This window comes from Rattus rattus, chromosome 15, assembly GCF_011064425.1.
Source record: "Rattus rattus isolate New Zealand chromosome 15, Rrattus_CSIRO_v1, whole genome shotgun sequence".
Lineage (NCBI taxonomy): Eukaryota > Metazoa > Chordata > Mammalia > Rodentia > Muridae > Rattus > Rattus rattus.
In genome coordinates this window covers 74,470,484-74,497,354 of record NC_046168.1, presented here as the reverse complement: position 1 = coordinate 74,497,354, position 26,871 = coordinate 74,470,484, and the positions used below count along the sequence as shown (strand labels likewise).

Genomic DNA, 26,871 nt, shown 5'->3' with positions numbered 1-26,871 from the left:
AGCGGGGCGGCGCGGAGGCCATCTTGGCGCGGGACACACGCTCCTCTGGTCTTCCTCGTCCACCTTAAGCCGGATCCCCTCGCGGGACCCCCGACCAGGGCCCCGACCCCGATTTGCGTGTGCAGCTTCCGCGCAGGCGCTGACTTGGAGCAGGTGAGCGCGGGCCTGGGCGGTGACCCGCGCGGCGGCCAGGGGACGCGGACGAGCCCCAGGTGGGCGGGCCGGCCGGCGGCGGGGTGCGGGGGCTCCGGGCAGCGGAGACACTCGTCCGGACAGCGGGGTCCCTCCTAGCATCGCTCGGACCCCGATCCCCGCTCTCCCGGCCGCACCCTCCCGCGCGTGCACGAGTGGCCAGGCTCGCGGACCTTCGCCCGGCCCTGCCCGGCCTGCAGACGTGGCACAGACTGCCCAGGCCGCCGGCCCGGGTGGGACGCAGCGGCTTCTCCCGGGATTCCCGGGAGTGTCCAGCGCCGCCCCGCAGGCGGCCTTTAACCCGACCCATTTCGGCAAGAAATTTAGGACGGCTTATTTCCTAAATGGCAGGATGACTTGTCCAAGAGTGTTTGTCAGGACTCTGATCTGAGAGGCAGCTTTGACTTGTCTGTGAACCTGGCACTTTTTGGCACTTTGGTGCTGTCTGAACACTGTTTGAATCACTGAGTGTTTAGGGAAGTTTATTTTGGGCTCCGCACCGAAAATAAGACTGTTGACCTCCGTCCCGAGTCTGCCCAGGGGTCGGGGCAGTCTTAGGACATCAGTGATATCAATAGGAATAGCTTCTGATGCTGTCTTTACCAGAAGTCCATTATTCCTACTTATCTTTTAAGTAGCCACCTATCTTTTAAAAATAGACTAAAGTAGGCGCACGCAGATTCGGAGAGCAGTTTGATCAGACCGTGAGGTCTAATCTACGCTATTTCCATCTCTTTTCCCTTTAGTAATGTTGATGCACTCGGACTACTTTTTGTAGTAGCTCTGTCAACTGTTGCACCAGTGTTCTTATCCTAATAGGTTTCTCTCTCTTTTTCTGAGAAGGTATGTTTATGTCTGCGAAGTTTATCTCTGTACTGTGTTTAAGCCATCGCTCAAACAGTAAACAGTCATGCTTTTCAGGTGTGCTCTTTTGCTCTTGCTGAGAGGTTGGGGTTTAAGTAGGACCTAGCCTTTGGCAAGGATTAGATAGCTTCTATGGAAGGGCAGAAACGGGAGTAACTGATAAGAGATGAAGGAAAGAGATAACCTTGGTAGAAAATGATGCAGTCTGTGGAAGGAACTTTCTCTTTCAGGTTATCTGTCTTTGTCCAGGTACGGAATAGACAGATGTAGCCTCTTTGAATGTCTTGTGTTTCTCCTCTTCACAGCCAGGCTGTGGTGGGGTACAGACTGGACTCCTTTGCTACTCCTCAGTCTCCCCTCTTTGGAAACAGTTCTGAGCTTGTCTGTACTTTAGCAAACCCATGGAAACTTTCACCGTGTCCCTTCTGGCTGCTCTTCAGTATTTAGTACCTTGAAAGGTTGGCTTCTGAGAGCCACAGTCCCCTCGTTTCTCCCTGCCTTTCTGTTGGTTGTATTTCTGTGGGTTAGTCGGCGCCATGCCTGGAAGAAGGTTTGGTGGTGAGCAGTAGTCCCTTTATTTTGGTGCGCCCTTCTTGGAAGACATATCACAGAACATGCTATCAGAAGCCGTTGGTATAACCATAACACTTGTGATTTGTGAACTCCAGACTCAGTTGCTGTCCCCACTTAAGTGTTTTGGGAACTTGACCTTGCTGAGTGAGAGGTGAAACACGTTCTGATCCTCTAAAAGACACCATCACCCTCCTTGTCCTCTTACACTGTTCTCTGTCTTATCTGTTGCGATCATCATCTGTCAGACTAACCGTGTGATGCTGCCTCCTTCCCTCCTGGCCTTTATGGGCACTCACTGAGTCTTACCTCTAAATGTCTCTCAAGTCTGTCTCCTTTTTCTCATCTCTGTCATCACTACCCTAATTTAGGCCACAGAGTCTCAGTCCGGCACTACGGATGCATGGGATCATAGGATGCTTGTGGGTTGTGGGGTGTGCATTATAGGAATTTGAGCTGCTACCTAATCCGTACCAGCAGTACCCTGGTGACAACCAGAAGTCGTCATGGAAACCCTGGGGGATACGGGGTTATGGTTATTTCTAGAATAGGCTATCGGCAGATCCTGCTTTGTGTCTTCTGTATTCCCAAGTGGTGTCTCTGCCCAGTAGTTCAGTGCACACTTCAGCCAGAGGAATTCTTTCTCATCCACCCCCGATCATCACGGTGCTAGGTAAAAGTTTTACCACTGAGTCGCAGTGTCAGCCCAAAGGAATCTTCAGAACCCAGATAGGAATTGTCAGTAACTGGGGTCAACCCATGTCCTCAGGTCGTGGACTGACGGACACATCTGTGGGTAGAAATGTTGTTCATCAAGACTATAAATGCACCAACTCGGATGAATCTCAGAGGCAGATGGCGGTGTGTGTGTGTGTGTGTGGTGGCGGGGGGAAGCCAAATATTAAGGGATTACCTGGAATTTACTTTTGTATATCTTTATGAAACGAGAGAAAGGAGAGAACGAGTGCTTTGTTGTCAGTGTTTGTGTTTGGAGGGAGGATGTGACAGGAGTGCAGTGAGGGGGTCTGGAGCGATGGCGTTCCAGCTCGGGTGGTGACTGGGCGCCTGTGTATACGGTTCAGCTTCACAGAGCGGCACTCACCTCTTACACACAAATTAGTCAACGGCGAAGTCCAAGTAAGGTCTATGGAGTCATTCGTTAGTGGTGCTGTACCATCGTCCGTTTTCTGCGTTTGGAATTTGTCTAGTGACTGTGACTGAGATCAGTTTGCACAGAGCTCTCTATTGTTTTCTTCTTAGGGATTTAAAATATCAGAAGAGTTAGAATAAAAAGGCGGGTCTTCCTCTACTCGGTGCCTTTCTCGCTTAAAATGTCCTGCCTGTTACCTCAGTCAGGAAGGCTGAGCATCTGGGCCCCTGACTGCCCCTCCGTCTTGTCCCACCACGTACGTGGGTTTTCTTGATTGTGTTCTCTCCCTTTGTTTATACCTGCGGAGCGATCACTTTTTTTTTTAATGGAAGGTTTCCCTTTCCCTCTTTAAGTTCTTACTTATGAACTTAAGTTCCTTGGCTTATGGAAGTTTGCTTTATCTTTCAGAGCTTATCTGTGAGTTGAAGACCTTCCCCAGACCTTGCAGTCACAATCCCTTTTCTGTTCATCATGCTGTCCTTAGCCACAGCATACAGAATCCATCCAGCCTTCGAAACATGTATTGCTGTTACTGTTGACTCGTCCCAGCATCCTTGGACATTGGTACTGTGATTTGGTTGTGTCCTATACAAGTCTCTAAATCGACTGGGTTTGCTTGGCACTGAATTTCCAGAGGCCCATTACAGCGCTTGGCAAACAGTTCATCTTTGCTGAACATTTGTAAACCGAGCGAAAACATCAAGGGCCGATTTGGAACTGGTTTTCTTCTGTCTCCGTCTCTTTTCCTCTTGCTGAGTAAAATACTCCAACAAAAGCCACTTAAGTGAGCGAAGGGCTTATCTGCTTCTTAGTTCAAGGGTACAGCCCACTGAGATGGAGACGCAGGCAGGAGCTTGACAGTCACACGGCCTCCAGAATCAAGGGTAATGTGTGCCCGCTGCTTGTTAGCCGTGGTCACGCTGGTTTGAAAGGTTTCCCTGTTTTGGTTATGTGATGGCCGTTTCCCCAAACTACAGTAACCAGCGTTCCAGTCTTGTTTTCCTGGAACCTGCCCACTCACTTCAGACTCTTGGCGGTGGCTGGTCCTAGAGATACTCATGAGCATCCTTTAGTCCAGTCTCCCATTTATCCTTCTTCCGCTGTCCTTGGCAATGGGTACTTGGGACCCCCACTTGCTCCTCTGTAACTATCGCTAGTCTAAGTGGACAGTGAGCTGTCTGTTTCCCAATCTAGAGACCTCCCATGCACTGACTTCCTCAGATTAAGTCTGTTCTGGTCTAGAAGTTGCTCCTCCCGGCCCCCTTGCAATTCCAACAGGGACTGGTCCATTGTGACTTTTCATCAGCCAGTGATGGTCTTGACCTTGGGCATGCTGTTTTAGATTTTACCTTTTGGACACTTCTCCTTTCTGACCCTCAGCCAGGGTGGACCCCTCACCAACTCCAGCTCAGTATGGAGCTTTCAGTCAGATCATACTGTTGTTCTACCTACAGAGGATGAGAAGACATGCCCCAGTCCTTCTGGGGCTTAGGACTCCTCAAGGAAAAGGGTGCTCCTCCTTTTGAAAGTCTGCTTTCTGTTTGGGAAGATCTCTTGTTTCATCTCTGCTGACTATGGGCCAGCACTTTTCTAAACTACACAGAGCAGTGGTTCTCAGCCTGTGGGTCGTGGGAATTGACGTAGAGGGATTGAACGACAGGGGTCACTTAAGACAATCAGAAGTATTAGATATTTACATTAAGATTCATGACAGTAGGGGTTGGGGATTTAGCTCAGTGGTAGAGGGCTTGCCTAGCGAGCGCAAGGCCCTGGGTTCGGTCCCCAGCTCCGAAAAAAAGAAAAAAGAAAAAAAAAAAGATTCATGACAGTAGCAAAATTATATTCATGAAGTAGCATCGAAATAATTTTATGGTTGGGACTTACCACACGCCACTGTATTAAAGGGTCAAAGCATTAGGAAGGCTAAGAACTACTGGTTTAGAGGTGCCCTGTTTCCTTAAAAAAAAGTATCTGCCCTTGGGTTAGAAAGATGGCTTAGTGGTTAAGAGTACTGACTACTTTTCTGTAGGATCTGAGTTCAAATCCCAGCACCCACATGTTAGCTAACAACAGGCGGTAGCTCCAGTTTCAGGGGATCTGACACCTTCTGGCCCCTGTGGGTACAGTAGGTACCCACACGATACACAGACAGGCACGTGGGCAAAACACTCATAAACGTAAAATTATCTGCCCTGGGAGTGAAAGCTTCTATAAAGCCCAAATGTCATTTACTGCAACCCAGCCTAGCTGCACTGCCCTTTGACAATGGTTGCTCCTGGAAAGAGGACAACATGTTTGACCGCTGTCTTCAGAAAGACTTAGCTCAATGGAACATGGTTCAAGGTTTCCTACATTCCAGCCGTTATCTTCCTGGCCTCTGCCCCGCTCCCTGCTTATCCCACTCGGCCTCCGGGGTTCTCCTGGGCGTAGGTCGCCAAATGGAAGGTGAGTAAGAAGAGACAGACCAGGGAATAAGAGATTTATAGTGTAGACCCGTCCTTATCCAAGAGGGAAACCTGCAGAGGGGTCGCGGCAAGAGTCAGAGACCACCATGAGTTTACTCACTGAGGTAGTTAGAAGTCGGGAGGCAGGGAGCTGAGAAGCTGCTGTGTGGAGGAAAATGAGCACTGAGAGGAAGAATGTCCCGTGCTCAATAAACATCTTCCCTGGGGCCCCAGGCCAGAAGAGTCAACAGTCCACAGAAGGACAGGCTTTTTAGCTTCTAGAAACCAGGTGACTCCAGTTGCTGGAATGGTTACCAGTGGACCTGAATGAAGTTTACAAAGCCGCATGGCCCTAGTGCTGCTGAACTTCCATTTTCCATGTTTACAGTCCAGGAACCCAGTCAGGGAATAGAGCTGGCTGCGGTGGGTGGGTCTTGCCATTAGTAAACACAGTCAGGATATTGCCCACAATTCCCCAGGGGCTCATCGTCCCAAGTGAGTCTAGAGTCTGTCAAGTTGACAGAAGTTATCACTCTCATATACTTGAGGTGCTGTCCCGTGTAAAGCCTATTACCTTCTTCTGTCTTTGCAGTGCACCGTACTTGAGGGAAAATGATGGAAGAAAGCGGAATCGAGACGACTCCCCCTGGGACCCCTCCCCCGCATTCTGCAGGCTTGGCCGCCGTGCCCTCCACCGAGGCTCACTTAGGTTTGTGTTGTGCCGAACATCTGGGCTGGAGGGTTAGAGACACCGGCTCTGAATCAGTTAGAAGAATTCGTGTGTTAGTGCTTCTCTGTCTTGTCAGGGTGGGAAGACACTGTCCTTTTACAGTTAAGCAATAACAAAGAAATACTCTTGCTTGTCGTAAGGAAGGAAGCGTAATGGTTTGCAGCAAGCCTCTTGGTAGCCAGCCTTCAAAGCACGCGTTGTCTTTGATGTTCTTTGACTTGTGACGAGTCATCTTTTTAAGGTTTTAGTGCTGAAGTTTCTATGTTCATATCAGGGATGGAAAAATGACCTTCTTTTCTCAAGAAACAAACACGTTGAAAGGAAGGTTTACTCTCAGGCAGTGTTGTGCTGTTTCCCCAGTGGAATTACAGGGCGCTGTACTCAGATACAGTTGTCAGGCTTTGGAAATTACACTTAAAATTAGTTATTAAGATTTGGCTTTCTGTATTAGGAATTTCCCAAGCAGTGAGTGTTTGAAAATGAAGTAGAAAGCATTTCTGACTTTGTGTGTGTATCCTCTCCGCTCTCTTCTAGCTGTAACCAGTTCCTTCTCCTCTCCTAGCACGTCTGGGATGGAGACTGTGCCGCCACACTCGTATTCCACACCTCAGCCCTCCCTGCCCCCTGTGCAGCCATCAGCGCCACCTCCTTTTGTGCCGTTGTCTCCAGCTCCTTCCACTGCCCTGAGTGGCACTTCTGTGCCACCCTCCGTGTCTCCATCGCCTGCCACTGCCTTCAGCGGCCCTCCACTGTCCCACTTCCCACCTGCGACCTCCGCCTCGGGGGCTCTTCTGTCTGCACCGCCTTCAGGGCCTCCGATATCCGGATTTTCAGTCGGTACAACATATGACATCACCAGGGGACATGCCGGGAGAGCTCCCCAGACACCTTTGATGCCATCATTTTCTGCACCTCCAGTTACAGGTGAGCTTCGCTTGCTGGTCTGCAGGACTCGGCTGTGTTTACTGTGTCATTACTGTGCGCTGTGTTCTAGGTTGTGTGGCCCTGCGATTGTATAGTGGACCGTGGGGTACCTTGGTTTATGTGTAGACTTGGGCATCTGCTGCTCATGGGGTAAATTTCTCTACATTAATGATTACTCTCACTCTTTGACTCCTGTTTTCCCACTCAACGCCTTCTTCTGCTTAAACTATTAACAGTAAAACCGATGGAGCTTACTGTGCTGTTTTTGTGTGCTATAAAAATTGATGTACGATTGATATGTGAGGTATGAGAAAGAATTGCCAAATTCCATGCTAACATTTATTGCTAACTGATTAGCTGCAGGTTGCACCCAAGACTATACTGTAGTTCACTTTTTTGTTTGTTTTTTTAAATCAGAACCAGCTTTCCTAGGGAGTAGATTTTATCTAGCCAGTACCCTGGCTAGTGGATGACACTAGCCTACTTCTTGTTTTAGGCCAACTGCATCCCTTTCTGTCCCCCATCCCCCTGTTTTTTAGTGTGGTTGTTAAAAATAAATGATTAAAACCTAATTTTTGTCATCTTCTGTTGTTTATCATTTTAGGGTAGAGGAGTAATTTAGCTTTGATTATTTAGTATCCAATTTGGCTTATCTGCCTTTACAGATAAAATGTAATCTGGAGCATAAGAATTATGTGGTTATCTCTGTGTGTGTGTGTGTGTGTGTGTGTGTGTGTGTGTGTGTGTGTGTGTGTGTGTGTGTGTGTGCGTGCGCCTGAGTATATGTATGACCACCTTATGCATACAGATACCTTCGGAGGCCAGAAAAGCTGTTGGATCTTCTGCAGTTGGAGTTACAGATGGTTGTGAAGCCACCTAGTGTGGGTGCAGGAGCAGCCAGTGCTATTAGCTGAGAACCCTCTCTCTCTAGCCCCAACGGGTATTTTCTTTCGGGAGTGTATGGATTATATATACACAGTATACATACATACATACATATATACATCCATACATACATATGTAGTGATTATTATTATTTTTTAAGAGGGACTTGAGTGCTCAATTCAATTCTTTGTTTGGATTAAGGAGAGTAGAAATACACCAGTCATCTAAATGTTGAATAGGACACACACACACACACACACACACACACACACCCTATGTGTGTGTTTATGTGTGCTTATATTTGTTGTTTTTTAGGACGCTCTGTAAACCTATGTAAAAGGGGAAACACCTTTTAAGGGGTTTTTTACATTTATTTTTATAAAGCTTTCAGTTAATAACCTCCTTTTAGGTGCTTACGTGATTCTATTATTGAATTCGGTTTGAGATTCTCGCATGCTGCATCTTTTTATAGGAAAACATTTGTGGAATAAATTACACAACTAAATTTTTGCCATTGACTAGGTATTTTGCCAGCCCCCATTACTCAGCAAGCCAGTATGACATCGCTGGCACAGGGACCTGGAACCACATCAGCCATTACTTTCCCAGAGGAGCAAGAAGATCCTAGAATTAACAGAGGCCAGGATGACGCACCTGCTGGAGGGATCTGGGGTTTTATTAAGGTAAGGGTGCTTGCTTTTCAAGCTGCCGTGCTAACGGTAGAGCTGACGTGTTCATGAGAGAGACTTCAGAGAACACAGAATCAAGCAAGGGGAAGAAGCCCTTTATGGCCGGATTCTGTAGTTCCTCTTGTCGTTTGTCTGTGTTTGTCCATTTGTCTCTGTGTGTCTGTTTGTCTGTGCATGTCTGTACACATGTACTTATTCTCTTACTAAGACTCCAGTTGGATTAGGGACATGGTCATTGTTTTCCTTGTCTTAATGAAGTTCTTCTTTGAATTAATGAAGACTAGAAGACTTTATTAATGTCTTCCAAGCTGTAAAATTGTCTGACTGACTGACCGACTGACTGACTGACCGACTGACTGACTGACTGACCGACTGACTTTGTTTCTTGAGCGTTCAGAGTTTGCTTATGTTTGAGTGGAGTGCGTTCGTGCAGGTGTATGCGTGTGCATGTGAATGTGGAGGCCAACTGAAGGGTCTTCCTCTGTTCCTCACATTATTTTTGGTTCAGGGTCTGTCGTTCAATTTGGAATTTGTCAGTCAGCGAGGCTGGCTTGCCAGTGAGCTGCAAGGTGCCCTCATGTGTATCCCACTCAGGTGCCAGGGCTTGAGACCTGTGCTGCAGTGCTCTGCCTTTTATCTGGGTGCTGCTGATCTGAGCCCAGGTCCTCGTGCTTCAGTGAGGTTTACCATTGAATCAGCTCCCCAGCGCTAACTGTCGTTCGTTAGAAGATAGTTTCTTCATAACTATTTTTGTAGCTATTGCATTTATCATGTTTTATTTTACAAATCTGTTATCAGTATCATCTGGTTATAAGTTTTAAAATCACTTTAATGAGAAAAATGTGTAAACATTCCGTATTTTTTATTGTTTTTGGTGGTATTGAGGATTGGACCCAGAGCCTTAGATACACTGATAAACACTTCATTTCTCAGCCTGAGCCCCGGGTCTCTACTTTGATTTTGATGGAGTGTCATCCAGTTGCCTAGGTCAGTCTGGCATTCACTCAGTATCCCAGGCTGGCCCGAGGCTTACAGTCCTCCTCCTGCTGCCAGGCTTGTGGCAGGGATCGCAGGCCTGCCTCATCAGCCTGGTTAACACGATGTCTCCAGTGGACTCTGTAATGATCCCTTAGGATTTTAATCCTGAGACGTAAACTGATGAGCACTCTCGTGCGTACGCCTGGACCGGCATCACTGGCATCACGAGTTCCTGATGAACGTCCAGCGTGTGTCCCCGAACTTCCGTTGCTTCCCAGTGGCCACACTACCCTGTGGGGTTCTGCATTCTCCACATCCTAGTGTAGCAAAGGATGTTAGTGTGAAGTACAGTGTTTATTCTCCTGATTTAATAGACAGAAACATTTGAAACTTTGTGTGTGTGTGTGTGAGAGAGAGAGAGAGAGACAGAGACAGAGAGACTGAGACTGAGAGACAGAGACAGAGACACACAGAGAGACACAGAGAGACACAGAGAGAGACACAGAGAGAGAGAGACACAGAGAGACACAGAGAGAGACAGAGAACACACATACATACATGTATTGCACATGTGTGGAGGCCTAGGGTTGACACAGAGTATCTTCTGTGTGTTCTCCACCCAGTACTGAGGTCAGGTTTGCTGCACCCGAGCTTTGGTTGGGACCAGTCTGGCTGGTCAGCTTGCCCTGCCTCTCCCTCCTGGGCCTTGGGATTGCATGTGGCCACCACACCCACTCAGTTTTTATGTGGGTTCTGGGGATCCCAGCTCTGGTCCTCATATGTGTGATGCAAGGACTTTAGCTGACAAGCCAGCCCCTAACCTTGAAGCCATATTTTAATTTTTGTTTCTTAGCTATTAAATTTGGTCCCTCCCTGAAATTTTGTTTTATGTGGTCTGTGTTTGTCTTTCCTCAGTTTAAAGTTGGGAGGAAAGATTTGCTTTTCTGGGTTTGCTAAGAGCTCTGACTGAAGCAATACTCTGATAGACACAGTATAACTTTTTCCATTTGAATCTACATTTTGATTTTATTATACTTTTTCAACACACAAGTTCTTAAATGTTCAGAAGCCATTTCTGTGAATCTCTTTCAGTTCTACATGCTGAAAGACGACATTTTCATTCCATCTATTGCCGCAACAAAACACTATGACCAAAAGTCAATTTGGGGGGGGGGGATGTTATTTGGCTTATACTTCCAGATCACAGTCCATTAGTGGAGGAAGTCGAGACAGGAACTCAAGCACAGCTGGAACCTGGAGCAGGAGCTGATGCAGAGGAGTGCTGCTTACTGCCCTGCTCATCTTGTCTTGCTCAGGACCAGCAGCCCTGGGATTGCGCCACCCACTATGGGCTGGGCCCTCCTCCACTAACTGGGAAAATGCCTCACAGCTGGGTCTCATGGAGGCGTCTCCTCAGTTGCGGCTCCTTCCTCTCGGATGACTCCAGCTTGTCTTAAGTTGACACAAAACCTGAGGGAGAATGGTTCCTTTTTAGCTGTGGCCACTGGAAGTTTCCTGTGCTCGGGCGGATGTCCACATCTGCGCTCACATGAGCAGTAGTAGCCACGCTTAGTTGGTCATTAAAGAAAAGACACGAAGTTGAGCACGTGTTGGGACATGGTGAAAATTGGGGAGCAAAATCGGGGTAGTGTGCTCATACTTCATTGTTTGCCTGTCTGAAATTCTCAAAATAAAGTTTTAAAAAGTTCTTCACGCTTACGAAAGTCAAGATGGTCCTTGCTTGAAGTGAATGTTTGCATCTTGCTTCGCGCAGGGCGTGGCTGGGAATCCTATGGTGAAATCTGTCCTGGATAAGACCAAGCATTCTGTAGAAAGCATGATCACGACGCTGGATCCCGGCATGGCTCCGTATATCAGTATGTACATGCGTGAGATGGGTGTCGGCCACTGTTTCTGTGGTGTTTGTCAGTGTCACACACTAAGTGTGCTTTCAGTTCCTGACCCCTGGTCGTAATAGAACCTCTTCCTGTGCGCTTAATACAAATCTGTCTTCTGTCCTCGTTTGGGGTGTAACTAATTTATCTTTTTCTTAGTTACCATTATGTAAGTTTTAAAGCTCCACAGAGGAACAGCAATGTGGATGATGGGTTTTGATAGTAATTTTTTAGTAGGTTATATGGATTTTTCCTTCTTCAGTTAGTTTTAAAGTGATACTTTGTTTACATTGCTTTTGGCATTTTTTTCTAGTTACCTATTTTAATAACATGATTATTCTCAATCTGGAATAAGTTTTTTAGGCAAACCTACTCTAGCAGTTAATAAGCCTGGATTATGAAGTTTGCTGGGAACATGTTTTAGCTGCTTCTGAGCCCTCAGGAAACCCTCAGAGCTGACCCAGTCATACTGTACTGCTCTTATGTTTATGTATATTCCCAGTATATGAGGAAGAATGGGTCAGCTGTAGAACCTATAGTTAATAAACCTATAGTTAATGAACCGGAGAAGCTCCTTGCAAGCTGGAGCTGAGCGTAGCTACGTGAGCAGAAGGTTTTAGTGGCAGTGGAAAGAGCTTGTCTCGACTGTTGGTCGTTTCCTGTCTGTCCTGGTCAGGCCTACAGAGATTACGTATGTTTTCCAAGTGCTTGCTCTGCTAGACACTGATGCTCACAAGAGTGCTGGGACATACGTGTTTTCATTCAGCTTGGGGTAAGGAACCTGGGTTTAAAGAGGTACAAGTTATTATATTAGGGTTGGAGCTCAGTTGAATTTACATACACATGCATCATTCATCTATATCTGTATGTATCTTTGCTTCCTGTGTAGTGGGAATTGAACCAGGGATAATCAGGGAGCCATGTATGGTTACATGCGCCTGTAATCCTAGCGCTTGCGAAGTGGGAGATGACAGGCTCGCCTCGGGCACATAGTTCATGGTCTCCAAAGTCAACAAAATACAAACATAAAATCCCAAACAGTGTTCTGTGTTGGTAACTATCCAAAGGATTCATAATTTGACTTTACCACCTTTATTAATTTTCCCATTCATATATATATATACCAATGTAGCTGAAGATACTTACTAAATTACATTTTTCTTTTTTGTGTACATATTTTAAATAAAGGAATTGGCATTTTTGGAGCTCTTGCTGTTCTATTGGGTCTATTACATCAGAACTCCTGTTCTTAGAGCAAGCCCGCTGAGAAAGCAGGTCTTTTTCTACTAAGAAACCAGCCCCGTGTCTTCCACAAGGTAGTGAAGCTGGTAAATGAGGAAGTGTAGCCCGTGGCCTTCGAGTCCCTCCCACTGGTACCCACCACTGTGGGACTACAGAAGGCGGTGCGACAGACAGAGATAGTGTGTTCTGGAGCTTTCCTAGAGAACTGAAGAACTGTGCTCTCCAGCGAGTACCACAGGTCACTCAGCCTGTAGGAGGTGGTGCCCGCCTCAGCTTGCGAGTGAGACTTCAGGTAACTCCCATCCTTAAACGCAAGGGAAGTTGGCAGTTTGGTTCTAAGCACAGGTGGAGTAGGATACCTTGAGTCAGAGGGTGGCAGACATGTGGCTGTACCAGATGGTGTGACAGAGGAGGACTTGTGTCCAGTGCTCCTGGGCTTGAGTCCTGACAGTGGTACTCTGCAGGCGTATTCTGGTGGCTAAAGCTCCATCTCCTGTCTCATGCACGAGGTTTGTAACAATGACGTGTGAGCCTATGATGTGCTTCTTAGGTAGGGAGGGTTTTACTGCTGTGAACGGACACCATGACCACGGCAACTCTTACAAAGGAAAGCATTTAATTGGGGCTGGCTGACAGTTGTGGAGGTTCAGTCATGGTCACCATGCTGGGAGCATGGCGGTGTGCAGACACCCCTGGTGCTGGAGCGGCACAGAGCTCTACATCTTGGTCGCAGGCAGCAGAAAGAGACTGTGTCACACTGGGCCTAGCTTGAGCTTAGGAGACCTCAAAGTCTGCCCCCATCGTGACCTGCTTCCACAGGGCTACGCCCACTCCAACAAGGCCACGCCCACTCCAACAAGGGCCACACCTCTTAATAATGCCACTCCCTGTGAGCCAAGCATTCAGTCGCATGAGTCCGTGGGGGTCATTCCTATTCAAACCACCACAGTGTGGCAGTAATTACTAGAAAGTCACTGCTTAGATTTGGAATTGAAGTTTCTTTTGTTTTTGTAGAATCTGGAGGCGAACTGGATATTGTTGTGACCTCAAATAAAGAAGTGAAAGTGGCTGCTGTCCGAGATGCCTTCCAGGAGGTCTTCGGCCTAGCTGTGGTTGTTGGGGAGGCTGGGCAGTCCAACATCGCCCCACAGCCCGTAGGGTATGCAGCTGGACTAAAGGTGAGGAACGAAAGCTATTCCAGAGTAACGGTCCTGTGTCTGTGTGCAGGTACAGCATACTTAATGCTGAGTAGCAGCTTTGTCATGGGTTAGACAACACTGTACTGTGATGGAGATGTAAAGGAATCTTCATTGAATGGTTGCTGGAGGAGGAAAGCAGTGTCTCACACTGGTGAACACTCATCAGGAAAGCAGTCACATAAGAAACAAGAAGAAGAAAAGATACTCTTGGGTATCTTCATGCCCGGTACACACACACACACACACACACACACACACACACACACACACACCCATGACTGCACTCACATAGTTTACAAGGACACAATCGTGCAAGAACAAGTGGAGTCGTTGGCACCCAAACATTTTCCGATTGTAAAGCAAGCAAAGGGAAATCCCAGCAAATTCTTGGACCTCCCTGCCCCTGTATCTTTCTAGCATGCTTGCTTCCTTTTGCAGCAAAACTTCTACAAGAATTCTGAACATTTTTCTCTGACTCTGGTTTCCCAGCTGCCTCGCCACAAGACTGCACTTCCAGCCCCTAAGCTGGAGATTTCATTAGGTTGCCAGCAGGTGGCCATCCTCTCTGTTGTCTAGATGGCTTCCCGTAGCCAGGCTGGCCTCAGAGTCACTGTGGAGCCAGCACTGGCCTTGAACTCCTGGCCCCATTCTGCCTCTGGAGTCCTGCGTTATAAGTGTGCCAGGCTGTGCCTGGCTTTCACTTCTGTCTTTTCATCTCCCGTGTGGCTTCTTGGGTGCACATCTAGATTTCTTTGGAGTTAATTGATTGCTTTCTGCTTTTTGCTTCCTGTGCCTACCCCTCCTTTTCTTCCCACCCTCCTCTTGGTCTCTGTCTCCAGGCTTGCCCTTCCTGGTCTCATGCCATGCCTGGCCGTAGCCAGCATCTTGTGCTGACACTTGCAGCTTTATAGTGTCACTGAGACTCTTATGATTTCTTCGTTTACATGAAAGTTGTTTTTTGACAATGTCACTTGAGTATCCCAAACTCAATCTGTCCAGAATGGAACTTTCTCTTTTTCTTATACTTCCTCCCTACTCTTCATCTCCGTCAATGGCAGCCCCGTCCTTCTGTTTCTCAGAGGAGAAAACCTGGCACTGCCTGGAGAGTCTCCTCCTGCTTGTTTCTGTTCTATCATTCGGTCCTGTTTGCAAGGCAGACTTAAGTTTGCTGTGGCTTTTTTTTTTTTTTTTTTTTTTTTTTTTTTTTTTGTGTGTGGTTGTGCCACATATTCTCAGGGAATATGGTATTCTTGTTACTAAGGGGATAAAGGATTAGATTTCGGTAGGCTGCTGATCACAATGCTTTTTGCTAGCCTGTCAACATAGAAGGTTTTTGTTGTTTGTTTTAATTGTCTGATTCTGTTTAGATACAGCTCTATTTGAACAAACAAATATTTCTCTCTCTCTCTCTCTCTCTCACACACACACACACACACACACACACACACACACACTCTTATAATAAAGGCTAAGCCAGCATTCCTGTAACTCCTGATTGGATGCAGTTTATTTAGCACATACACGTCTTTCTTCTAAAGGACTCCATAGCCCTCCTGTGCTCGAGCATCAGACAGCTCGTATTGTTTGGGACCGTTTGGAATGCTGGCATATTTAACAACACAGGAATGTGCAAGGGGGCACCGAGTACAGCAGCACCTACTTGTTTACAGCAGGCGAGCTTACACAAGAAGATAGGGGTACTTGTGTGGCTTGACTAGAGATGTTCAGGACAGACAACGTAAATGTTTTTGTAGTTTTGTGTACATCTGATGCCAAGATTACCAGTATTAATAAATAGTCAAATTTGCCAGTACAGGTTCTAGAATTATTAAGGATCAACTGTATTTATATCTTAAAACTTTGTGTAAAGGAGCACGTAGCAGTTTAATTCTACTGTGGCCTCATGAGTCAGGCACACAGATCCTTTCCTTATATTCATTTAGAATTTATTAGAATGAGGGGAATTGGAGGAAAGTCTGCTGCATTGATTATAATTAGTAATTAAATACAGTCTCACATTGACGCTAGATCACTTTAATTCTAATAGATTCTTTTACACAAATTTCAGACGTTTTTCAATTATAGTTAGAATTTATTTAAATAGGTGAGTGGCTCTCATTCACTCTGTCTCTCCATTCTCTGGATTTGGGGTTGTCAGACAATAGATATCTATATCTAAATGCGATGTGTTATTTATAATGCAAACCGTATTACATTTTTTTAATTCACAGTGGTCTGTGCTTCCACAGAGCATTGTGCCAAATCACATTTCCACATACGTGTCTGCTCGTACTTTGTGAGTGTCCTTTGCTGTTGATGCAGGTGTACGTTTATAAAAAGCCTTTATCCCATATGGTAAAGCTAAGTCCTCTCTTCAGGTAACCCATCTAACCTAGAAATGCAGCATGGGAACCTGGAGAAAGTAGCTATGTAGCCATCATAATTATAAACCTTCAGATAAACCATGAGTATTGTATGGACGAGTTCCATTTGAAACGTGGGGACAAATCCCTTGCCGGGACTGAGTCTCTGCCTGTCAAGATTTCAGAATTGCTTTCGCAGAAGAGGATTTGTAGATTTGGGCCAGAAGACATCAGAACTTTTAAAGTAGAGATGGTGAGTGTATTTGGCATTAGAGACTCCAGGAAGGTCTCTGATACAAATGGATTTGGTGCTGGCGTCACTTTGTGACAGAGCAGCAAGTGACTTTATGAATTCCCTCACAGTGGTCGGCTGTCCCTAGGAGGTCAGGGCTTTCCTGTGGATGCTGACAGGAGGTGTTCAGGAAGACAGCAGTCCTCAGGTGTGAGTCCCTCTCCAGAAACCTGAGAAAGGGGCCACTGCGTGACATTGAGAGGGTGATATTAGTTAGGAAGTGAAGTGGGAACTTGTGGAATCCCGCTGCCTGCCCACGTGGAGTCTGCTTTTGACCATGGCGTCTGAGTAAAGGTCTGAGTATTTCATAAGGTCAGGCGCCATTGCACAGTGATGGTTGCAGTAGGTAGGCATCGTATGGGAAAGGCCAACGTGGATTTTTCCCTAAGGAAAAACCTTGACAAATATTATTGCTAAGATATTCTTCCTAAGGCAAACCTTGACAGATAGATTGGTAGTTTATCCTGTGATTTCACTGCATTTGGCCCAATTTATTTTGGCTGTTTTTTTTTTTGTTTTGTTTTGTTTGTTTTTGTTTTTAGAAATTTACTTTTTACAACTTTTAATATAAGTTCAAAATGGAAATACTTAACAAATATGTGATCCCCCACCCCCCGCCCCCCAATGTCTGGAGAAAGTAGAGGGAGCTGTGTGAAATGAAAACATGTTAACTTTTAAATGGAAATGTTCCTCATAAAAGTTTTAACTCCTTTACCAATTTTGTTTTCAATGTTTTTAAACTGAAGTCCACTTGTTTTGTTTAAGATGGTTTTTGTTTTACAAAGCCTCTCGCCTAGTCATTATTTTTATTTTTTTGAGTGAGCAAATCTTTTAATATAGTTCAAAAGTGAGCATTGTGACCCTGTGCACACCAAGCATATGTGCACACCAGTGAGCATTGTGACCCTGTGTACCCAGTGAGCAATGTCATTGGACACCAGTGAGCATTGTGACCATGTGAACACCAGGGGCATTGTGACCATGTGCAAAGTGGGCAAAACCATGTGCACCCAGTGGGCATTAACCATGTGTACACACCAGTGGGCATTGTGACCATGTGCACACCAGTGGGCATTGTGAATGTGCACACACCAGTGGGGCATTGACCATGTGCAAAGCATTTTGCAACTGAGCATTTGTGCACCAGTGAGCATTTTGTCTGAACATATCACACCAGTGGGCATTTCCATAAACTAAATCCAGCATTTTTGAGCATTAACCCTGTGCACACCAGTGAGCATTGTGACCCTGTGCACACCAGTGAGCATTGTGACCCTATGCACACCAGTGAGCATTGTGACACTGTGTACACCAGTGTGCATTGTGACCATGTGCACACCAGTGGGCATTATTGTGACCATGTGCACACACGTGGGCATAGTGACCATGTGTACACACCAGTGGGCATTGTGACCATGTGGACACCAGTAATTGGACATCAGTGGGCATTATGACCATGTGCACACACCAGTGGCCCATGTGCACCCAGTGGGCATTGTGACCATGTGCACACCAGTGTGCATTGTGACCATGTGCACACCAGTGGGAATTGTGACCATGTGCACACCAGTGGGCATTGTGACCATGTGCACACCAGTGGGCATTGTGACCATGTGCACACACCAGTGGGCATTGTGACCATGTGCACACCAGTGGGCATTGTGACCATGTGCACACCAGTGGGCATTGTGACCATGTGCACACCAGTGGGCATTGTGACCATGTGTACACCAGTGTTGTGACCATGTGCACACCAGGGAGCATTGTGACCCTGTGCATTGTGACCCTGTGCACACCAGTGAGCATTGTGACCCTGTGCACACCAGTGAGCATTGTGACCCTGTGCACACCAGTGAGCATTGTGACCCTGTGCACACCAGTGAGCATTGTGACCCTGTGCACACCAGTGAGCATTGTGACCATGTGTATACCAGTGAGCATTGTGACCATTTGCACACCAGTGAGCATTGTGCTGAAGTATGCAATCAAATTGTCTGTTTGAACCAGGTTGCTTCAGATACAGCGTAAGTTCTGAGCTCTTCTGCCTCAGCTCAGTTCAGATTATTTGTGGGCCTCAAAACTATCTCAGTTGTGGATTCCGTATCTGATAACGTTGGTAGGGAATGATACTCAAGTGTCTTAAACTCTACCTTTAATTAACCTGCTAGTCAATGGAAGAGAGGTTGGGGATGGCTCCCTTTCGCTTCCTTCTATGAAATCCATAAACAAATAGAACTTGTCCACCTGGAGGATTATCCTTCCCCTTGTGGGTACCAGTTATCTGTATCACCAGCTAAATCCCACCAAGCATGACGTCTTGTGTTGTAGGACGACAAAGTTAAACAGGCACATCTGTGTTCCCTAGAAGCACGACATGGGGAGTGCTTTGTAAGGCATAGCTCAGAGGCACCTCCAAAGGGTCAGAGAGGTGGCCCCAAGCCGCCCACTAATAGGCTGTTTTTACTGAAATAAATATTTTCACTGAAATAAAATGTGAGCTCCTTTTTAATCCAGGTGAGGAGGGCTGAATTAGGTATATTTGCAGTGTCCATTGCAAAGCATTAAAGCATCTGTATTCTTTTGGAATCCGCAGGCAACTCCTGTATCACGGTTACAAGATTTGTGAGGCCATACTTACACTGTGTATACAGTTGCTTTTCCCGTTGTTTGGTTTGTCGTGTGGCAAGGTCTTACTGAACACTTGTTTGCTCACGGCTAATGCTGGTGTAGGAGATATAATTGGTCAGAAATGGACAGACGGTATTCACTGTGCTGTAGAAGTCTGTTAGCCACCTTCTTCTTCCCATGCTAGAGTCTTTAGTTACTTAGTCCATTCTCATGTGCTTGACACTTTCATTGTCTCTTACCCATTGTGTGATAGAAATTAAGCACTTGACCCTTCCCTACCCGTGCCCCCCCCTCCTATGTCCTTAAAAATAGGCTTATTCTTGGCTTTTCCTCATTAAATTGTGTGTGCGTGTGTGTGAGTAGGTTTCTGTGTGTCTGTGTGTGTAAATGTGTGTGTGAATGTGTGTGTGCGTTGTGTGTGTGTGTGTGTGTGTGTGTGTGTGTGTGTGTGTGTGTGTGTGTGTGTGTGTGTGGGTATGTGTGTATGTGGAGTGTGTATGTGTGGGTTTGTGAGTGTAGTGTGTGTGTGTGTGTGTGTGTGTGTGTGGGATATGATGTGTGTGAGTGGGGTGGTGGGGTGTGTATGTGTGTGTGGTGTGGTGGGTGTGTGTGTGTGGTGTGAGTGTGTATGTGTCTGTGTGTGTGTGTGTGTGTGGTTGTGTGTGGGGTGTGTGTGTGAGTGTGGTTTGTGAGTGTGTGTGTGAGTGTGTGTGTGTGTGGTTTGTGAGTGTATGTGTGTGTGTTAGTGTGTGTGTGTGTACACATGCCCTCATAATCTGGCTTTAGCTTCTCTGCTCTCCAATATCTACTCTTAGCTTTGAGTTATTTGCTCATTTTTCTCAGAACCAGTCTGGATGCATTAATAACAATGATTTTGCTGAATCAGCGTCAGGATGCCACATACACATGTAAATTTTTATTTTTTATTAGTCTTTATGTCTCTGCATGTATATTTAAAAGGGAATTAGGAAGACTGGGGAAGCACATGTTGAGTGTGAGTGTGACCACAAACCCAAATCAAGAGCAAATGACCAAGCAGATGCCAGGGCTGAGAAGACTTTACTTTGGAAGATGCCCTTTTGCTAAATGAACATTTAAAAATGAGACTTTCTTATATGAATACCCAATTAGAAATTATAATTTTAAAATAGTCCATTAAATTATTGCAAACAATACAATAATGCATGAGGGAATAATTTGGAAAATGTTCCATAAATTTACTATCAAGGGAATTCCATTGGATATTTTTACTCAACCTTCCCAATGCTGTGACCCTTTAATACTGTTCCTCATATTGTGGTAACTCACAGGCATAGATTATTTTCTTTGTTCCTTCATAACTGTAAGTTTGATGCTGTTATGAACCGTAATGTAAATATCTGTTTTCAGTGGTCTTGGGTGACCTCTGTGAAAGAATTGTTAGGCCCTGAAGGGGTCTCTACTCTCTTGGGAGCTGCTACTCTGTATCTTTATATAGTTTGAGCATTACACTGTGTATGTTAAATATGTGTGCGTCGTGTAGCTATTAGTATGTTTCATGTTAGTGTTGTTTGTTAAAACCGGTTTTCAACCTGTGCCGTTGTTGCTCAGGGGGCCCAGGAACGCATCGACAGCCTGCGGAGGTCTGGAACGATCCACGAAAAGCAGACCGCGGTGTCGGTGGAAAACTTCATTGCTGAGCTGCTGCCTGACAAGTAAGCGGCGCGGGGCTCCCTGGGAGTCCACACAGCGGTGGTGCATGGAGTTCGCTCTGAGCCGCTCGCTGTTTCAGAGACAGAGTAGGAAGTCTGCTCTGATGGTGGATACTGAGCTTAGCTGACACCTGTGTCCTCAGTTCTCGTCTGTAACTGGGCAGTGCAGAGCCATCCGCTTTCTAAGACATCCAACCACTTGACACCATAGGGCCTAGTGCAAGAAATGCATGAATGCTGGCTTGGGTGTAATTGCACACTGCAGGTAAGCAGGCCACTTCCTGTGGTGACTCCTAGTGGCAGACACGGGACAGAAGACTGGATAGTAGCTAACAGGTTGGAGTTACATAGTATCATGGGGTTAAGCTTTAAAAAGACCTCTAGATATCGTGTTAGCTTTGCTTTTGAGGATTTTAGGTCTTTATGCTTTTAATAGATTTTTTAAAAATGCAAGACCTTTTTGGATGTGCTCTTATTTTATAATAAACAACCATACTTTGTTGAATTCTACTGACATTGATGATTTCATGGTGGTAGAAGTGCCTATTTAGTGCTTTTCAAGTGTCGTCATTTGTCCACGCTAAGTTGGAGAAGTGAGTCTGATTTCCACATCCAGGAAAAGGCCAGTGTAAGTACTCTGAGAGGAACAGATTTTAGTATTAGTCTTGATTGGTGCTGAGTGTACAAGAATGTTCTCATAATGTGCTAATCGCGCTCCTTCCTTGGGAATTGATTGATGATGCCAGGCAGTCGCTCTGTGCCTTCCGAGTGTAGTGTGAACTTTTCTCTGCTGTGTGAAATGTAACTACATCGTGTTCCTCAAATCTTGCCTTATACACGGAAAGGGAAGATGGAGATTCCTAATGATCAAAAGTGGTCAGCTTAGATTCTTCCCTCCCCATCCACAGTTGTGATCCTGGTGAAGGACTTTATGAAGGAGAGGGAAACCTGTAAGTCCTCATAGCAAGCAGATCCGGGACTGAAACGGAAGGGCGTTGGGCACGTGGCAGTGAGTGCAGTTTACAGAGGAGGGACTGGGAAAGCAGGTTCCAGGTTGCAGCGTCTGCTGGAGGTGGTGCTGTCTAGAGCAGAGGTTGTTGACTGTGGAGTTCTGATGAGTGTTTGCCAGTGCCTGGGTGACAGCCCCTCAGAATGCAAAGGGCACACCTCTGACTGAGTCAGCACATACCCTGTTGGACTCTGAGCCCAGAACATACAGAATGAGGCAAAACAAGGTTTAGCTGAGCGTGACTGAGAAACATTGTCAAAATAAAATATGAAAATTTGATTAGTAGTCAAGTAGACTAAATACAGTGTTCATGAGTTGAAAAATTTTTTTAAGATGTGAATGCTGAGATGTTACACACCGTTTTAATATTCTCAGTTGGTTATTATGAGGCCTTCTGTCTTACTGTTTGTTAAGTATTGTTTATCTCCTTAGTCATTCTGTGGTTCTTTGTGCTTATTAAAGGTGCTTATTCTTTAAAAGATAGCGACATTGACCGTAGCCTTGTTTGTGTTCCCTTACTGTTACATTTGTTTCAGAATTGCTTAATGGTTCTGATAGCTAGAATTCCGGTGTTACTCCAGTTGTCCTAAGTGCATTTATAATGCCTCGTTTTTTTATAATCTGCAGGTAAGTATCTTTCAGTGGGAACAGTACCTTGATTTCATGAGTATATTTTTAAAGGCCAGCTCCTGGTTTAACATGGGATTAGAAGGGATTGTGTTCATTAGGACCGAACACATGATTATTTCCTCTGAGCGAGCTTACTTTTGAGTTAGTAGCAGCACTGTAAGATGCTGCTTGCCGGTGAGAATTGGCAACACAAAGTTCCTCATATTTTAGTGAGTATCACTTAAAAATATCCACAAGCGGCTCTCTACCCTCTCCCCATCTTAGCAAGAAGAAAATTTCCCATGGTCAGTAATTTCAGCTTTTCCTTTTTGCTACTCTTTCCCTTTTTCTTTTTGGAATTAAGACAATAGAGTGATGTTATCTTTGTGTTTACCGATTAACCATTTACAAACTAATTAGAAAACTGATTTCCCCCCTCTGAGAACTGAGACCCTTTGATGTGACGGTAGGTAGGACGTTTCGTCTCTTAACTCTGGTTTTGCGTAGCACGTCCACAGTGTGCTGCCCGAATTTCTGTTGCAGGTGGTTTGACATCGGCTGCTTGGTGGTTGAAGACCCCGTGCATGGCATCCACCTGGAAGCCTTTACCCAAGCCACACCGGTGCCTCTGGAGTTTGTGCAGCAGGTGGGTTCTCTGCCTTTTCCTGAGCTCCGTGTCATTGTGCGGATTGTGTCCTGGACCCTGCCATCCTCTTTTGCTTGTTGGTATCCTGACTGCCATTTCTTAAGTTCCCCCTTTCATGAGTATACTCATGGTCTTGAAATCAGAAGGAAATCAGCCTTTTAATCTGTGATAAGCTCCTATCTCTTTATTCATCTGCAATGTGCCTGTGTGTGAGTGCAGGTACAGATGTCTGTGTGTATGGAAACCAGAGGATAGCCCCTTCAGAGGATAGCCCCTTCAGAGGATAGCCCCTTCAGAGGATAACCCCTTCAGAGGATAGCCCCTTCAGAGGATAGGATAGCCCCTTCAGAGGGTAGCCCCTTCAGAGGACAGCCCCTTCAGAGGATAGCCCCTTCAGAGGATAGCCCCTTCAGAGGATAGCCCCTTCAGAGGATAGCCCCTGGTGCCCCTTCCCAGGGGCTGTCGACACTGCTTTTTTTTTTTTTTTTTGAGACAAGTTTGTCATAGACCTGGAACTTGTTCACCAGTTAGGTGAGGCTGGCTGGCTACAGAGCCCAGCCTGCTCCTGTCTGCACTTGCCCTGCACTGGGATATCAGGCAAGTGCTGCTCTGTTGGCTTCTCTTCTGTGGACGCTGGGTCCTTGTCTTACAGGACAGTTATTTTACCAACTTAGCTTCCTCCCCAGCCCTGTTTTTCTCAGCTTTATCCCCACTCTGTTGTTCTCTTTGGTCTAATACTCTCTCTTAGTTGTTCATTTTACTAACATGTAAAGTTAAACGAAAGCCAGGTGTGGTGGTGCACACCTTTTGATCCCAGCGCTTGGGAGGGCAATGCAGGTTGGTTTCTGTGAGCCCAAAGCCAGCCTGGTCTAAAGAGCTAGTTCCAGGCCAGTCAGAGTTAAACAGTGACTCCTTGTCTCAAAAAATCAAAATAACAAACAAAATTTAGATGAGGGTGGAAAGTGGGCTCAGCAGTTAATAACACTGACTGCTCCCACATGGCAGAAACTCCAGCTCCAGGGGATTCAATGCCCTCTGCAAGCACCAGGCGTGCATGTGGTGCCCCGATATATGGGCAGATAAAATAACCATGCACATAAAATAAAAATGAAGGAAAAAATGGAGTTGGTAGGAATTTGTCTTTAGAGTTGCTGACTGAAAGATGGACCTAATTATGTAGCCAGTTTCTGAATGGATCTATACCTTCTGTAGATGTCCCCGTGTTCACTGATGAACAAACGGAGTGTCTGTCACTGAGATCTCTGTACTGTGAACCGATACTTGTCGCCTTGTTTCCCTTTTTACGATATTTGAGTGAATAGGCATTGGAGACTGGGAGGACCATTAGGTTCTCCGAGGAAATGCGTGGCTGCAGCCGCATTCTAGTTTGATTATGGCCGCAGAGTGCTAAAGCAGCTAGTGGTGTCCAGATGTTCTGCAGCGCAGCAGGGAAGATGCTTGTCGTTTTGGAAAGCCTCCTATGAGGCTGACCTGAGGGCAGGGGTAGAGGCTTGGAAGCCTTGCTGTGTACATTGTTTAGAATGGACATGGAGTGATGTGGGTTTTCTAGGGAGAAGTATACCACTGTTGCTCCAGCAGTACTAGATGGAGCCATGTAAAATGCTGTCTTTAACAGTCCAGGAGTCCCTGCCCTGTTTCCTGTGACTTAGCCTAATCCCTTCCGTGAGGCACCGCAGGGAAAGCTGCTCCCCAGTAAAACACTGACTGATACTGTGAGGGAGATTCACAAACACTGAAGAGCAAACGGTTCTTAGGATGCTCAGAGGTCAGTGACAGAGGCAGACGGATGTCCAGGCCTTTTGTAAGACCTTACCCCCACTGCTCACAGCGGGTGTGGGCATCTCGGGTGAGTAACCCCGCTCGCTCAGCCCAGAACACCTCAGAGCACTGTGTCCTGACCCAAGAGCTGTGCAGTTAGTGACATGAACAGACTAAAGAAGCAAGGGCTTCAGCAGAGCTAAGGCCTTTGCTAGAAGTGACAAGCTTGCAGTCCTTGCTAGTCAGGATGAGGAGGATAAGCGTGTGCTGGAAAGTCAGAGCCCATCTGCAGGCCATTGCTGAAGCATTCAGAGGACTGCTAGAGTTGTAACGGCTCCCATCACTGCATTGTAGACAACGGAGAGGTAGGTTGGGTCAGCCCACAGTGACTCCATGGCAGCTTTGGCCCACAGCCTGTTCTTATGTATTTCTTGCACAAACTTTCTATATATAGTTTTTGTACCGAAAGGACAAAATGCAGTAGTAGTAGAAGTGACTACTGCCCTCAAAACCTAAAATCTAGGCTATTCTGCTTCTTTCAAAAAGGTTTTCTTGGCCCCTGTGCTGGATATCTGAACATTTTTAATTCTTTATTTTTAGGCCTAGTTGGACATGCTGCTCAAACAGTGAAGTAGGCTCATGTGTATGCTCGCGTCCAAAGCACTGACTCGCTGCCAAGTGTCAGAGAGCACAGTGGTTGGTGCAGCCCCTTACGGGACGAGGATTCGTGCGCTTTAGAGCAGACGGAGGAGGAGCTGGGGAGAGGCACAGCAAGCCCTGGTACAGTTAACTGAAAAGGGCTTGTGTGTTTTCAAAATTGCCAGGATTAATAGTTATGCACATTGAAATATCTTTGTTCCTAGCTGTTTACCTTTCTTTGCTTTTTTTTCTAACATAACATTTTATTGATTTATTTGGTAATTTCACACACTGTACTCTGACCACACTGGCTTCCTATTCTTCCAAGGTTCATTCTCTCCTCCTTATAGCCTCCCCTACAAAAGAGAATGAAAAGAAAGGAAAAATACAGTCCAGTTTGTGTTGTCTGTATACTCACTGCAGCATGGTCCAACTCCATGACCTAACCACACAGATACACACACACACACACACCCCAAGCCATCAGCTGTAAAGAGCTGCACGTCAGCGTCCTTATCACACTTGTAAAGGACTCGTCAGTGGCTTCCTGATCTGTCCTGAAATGTCCTGTGTCTGTGCCCGGTCACAGTTTTCATAGTTTAAGGACTTAGAAATCATTTCTTCAACAGACTGTAGTTGTCAGTTTGTGTCGTCTCCTATAACTTATACTTCCTTCTCTAACCCAAGGAGAAGTATCATTGACCCCCATATCACAAGTGTCACCTACAAATTTGACTAAAAAATAAGTAAATCAAAGCTTCCAAGCTCCCATGCTGAGCTCCTGAGTCAGGACTGCACTTCAGCAAGGCCCCCAGGAGCCTCCTGTGGTGTGCGAGAGGCAGGCCCAGGGTCTTTGAAGCCCTGATGTCTCTCTTTGAAGCCCACTTGTAGCACAGAGAGCTGCACTGTTTCTGTCAGGGTTGCTGGGAAGCTGTGTGATGTAACTCTTGACTATTTGGTCTTGGAATAGGCTGTAGTGGTTCCAATTTAGTTGTTTTAAAATAACTAAATTGAGCCTAAAATTTTTTTTTTGAGGGGAAAAGGAAGTGCTCCCCATCCTGGGATTGTGAAGCAGCTAGTTGGGGATCTGTGCAAGTGCAGATCTATTCTGAAGATGGATGTCCTCTGCCTGTGTGTAGCACTGTAAACCAAACCCTGGCTACTGAACACTTGTATCCATTTGCCTACACTCGTATGAGCAAGTGACTTTCATGGAAGGAGGTACAGGCTGGGACAACAGTGCTGAGTGTCAGCGCTGGGGGGTGCTGGCCCAGCCTGGGTGCTCTTTGGGACCAGCTACTGACTTACTGGCACGTTGGCCGGCTCGTGCAGACACGGTCCACACACTAAATAAAGTCTTTCTTAAATGGGCTGGAAACATAATATGCAGTCTCTCTCTGCTTGAAATTTTATGACTATAAGAATATCATTTTAGACAAACCTATTATTAACA

General features: G+C 46.1%; 1 protein-coding gene across 1 annotated transcript in view; it reads left to right on the top strand.

Annotated features, from left to right (window-relative positions):
- Prrc1 (proline rich coiled-coil 1) overlaps positions 1-26,871 on the top strand; it is a 28,494-nt gene continuing 1,623 nt past the window's right edge. The window contains exons 1-8 of the mRNA XM_032885710.1: positions 1-153; positions 5,813-5,929; positions 6,485-6,874; positions 8,282-8,442; positions 11,201-11,303; positions 13,578-13,741; positions 20,636-20,739; positions 22,898-23,000. Of these exons, the coding sequence (XP_032741601.1) occupies positions 5,833-5,929; positions 6,485-6,874; positions 8,282-8,442; positions 11,201-11,303; positions 13,578-13,741; positions 20,636-20,739; positions 22,898-23,000 (1,122 nt within the window). The 5' untranslated portion in view covers positions 1-153; positions 5,813-5,832. The remainder of the gene's footprint in view (positions 154-5,812; positions 5,930-6,484; positions 6,875-8,281; positions 8,443-11,200; positions 11,304-13,577; positions 13,742-20,635; positions 20,740-22,897; positions 23,001-26,871) is intronic.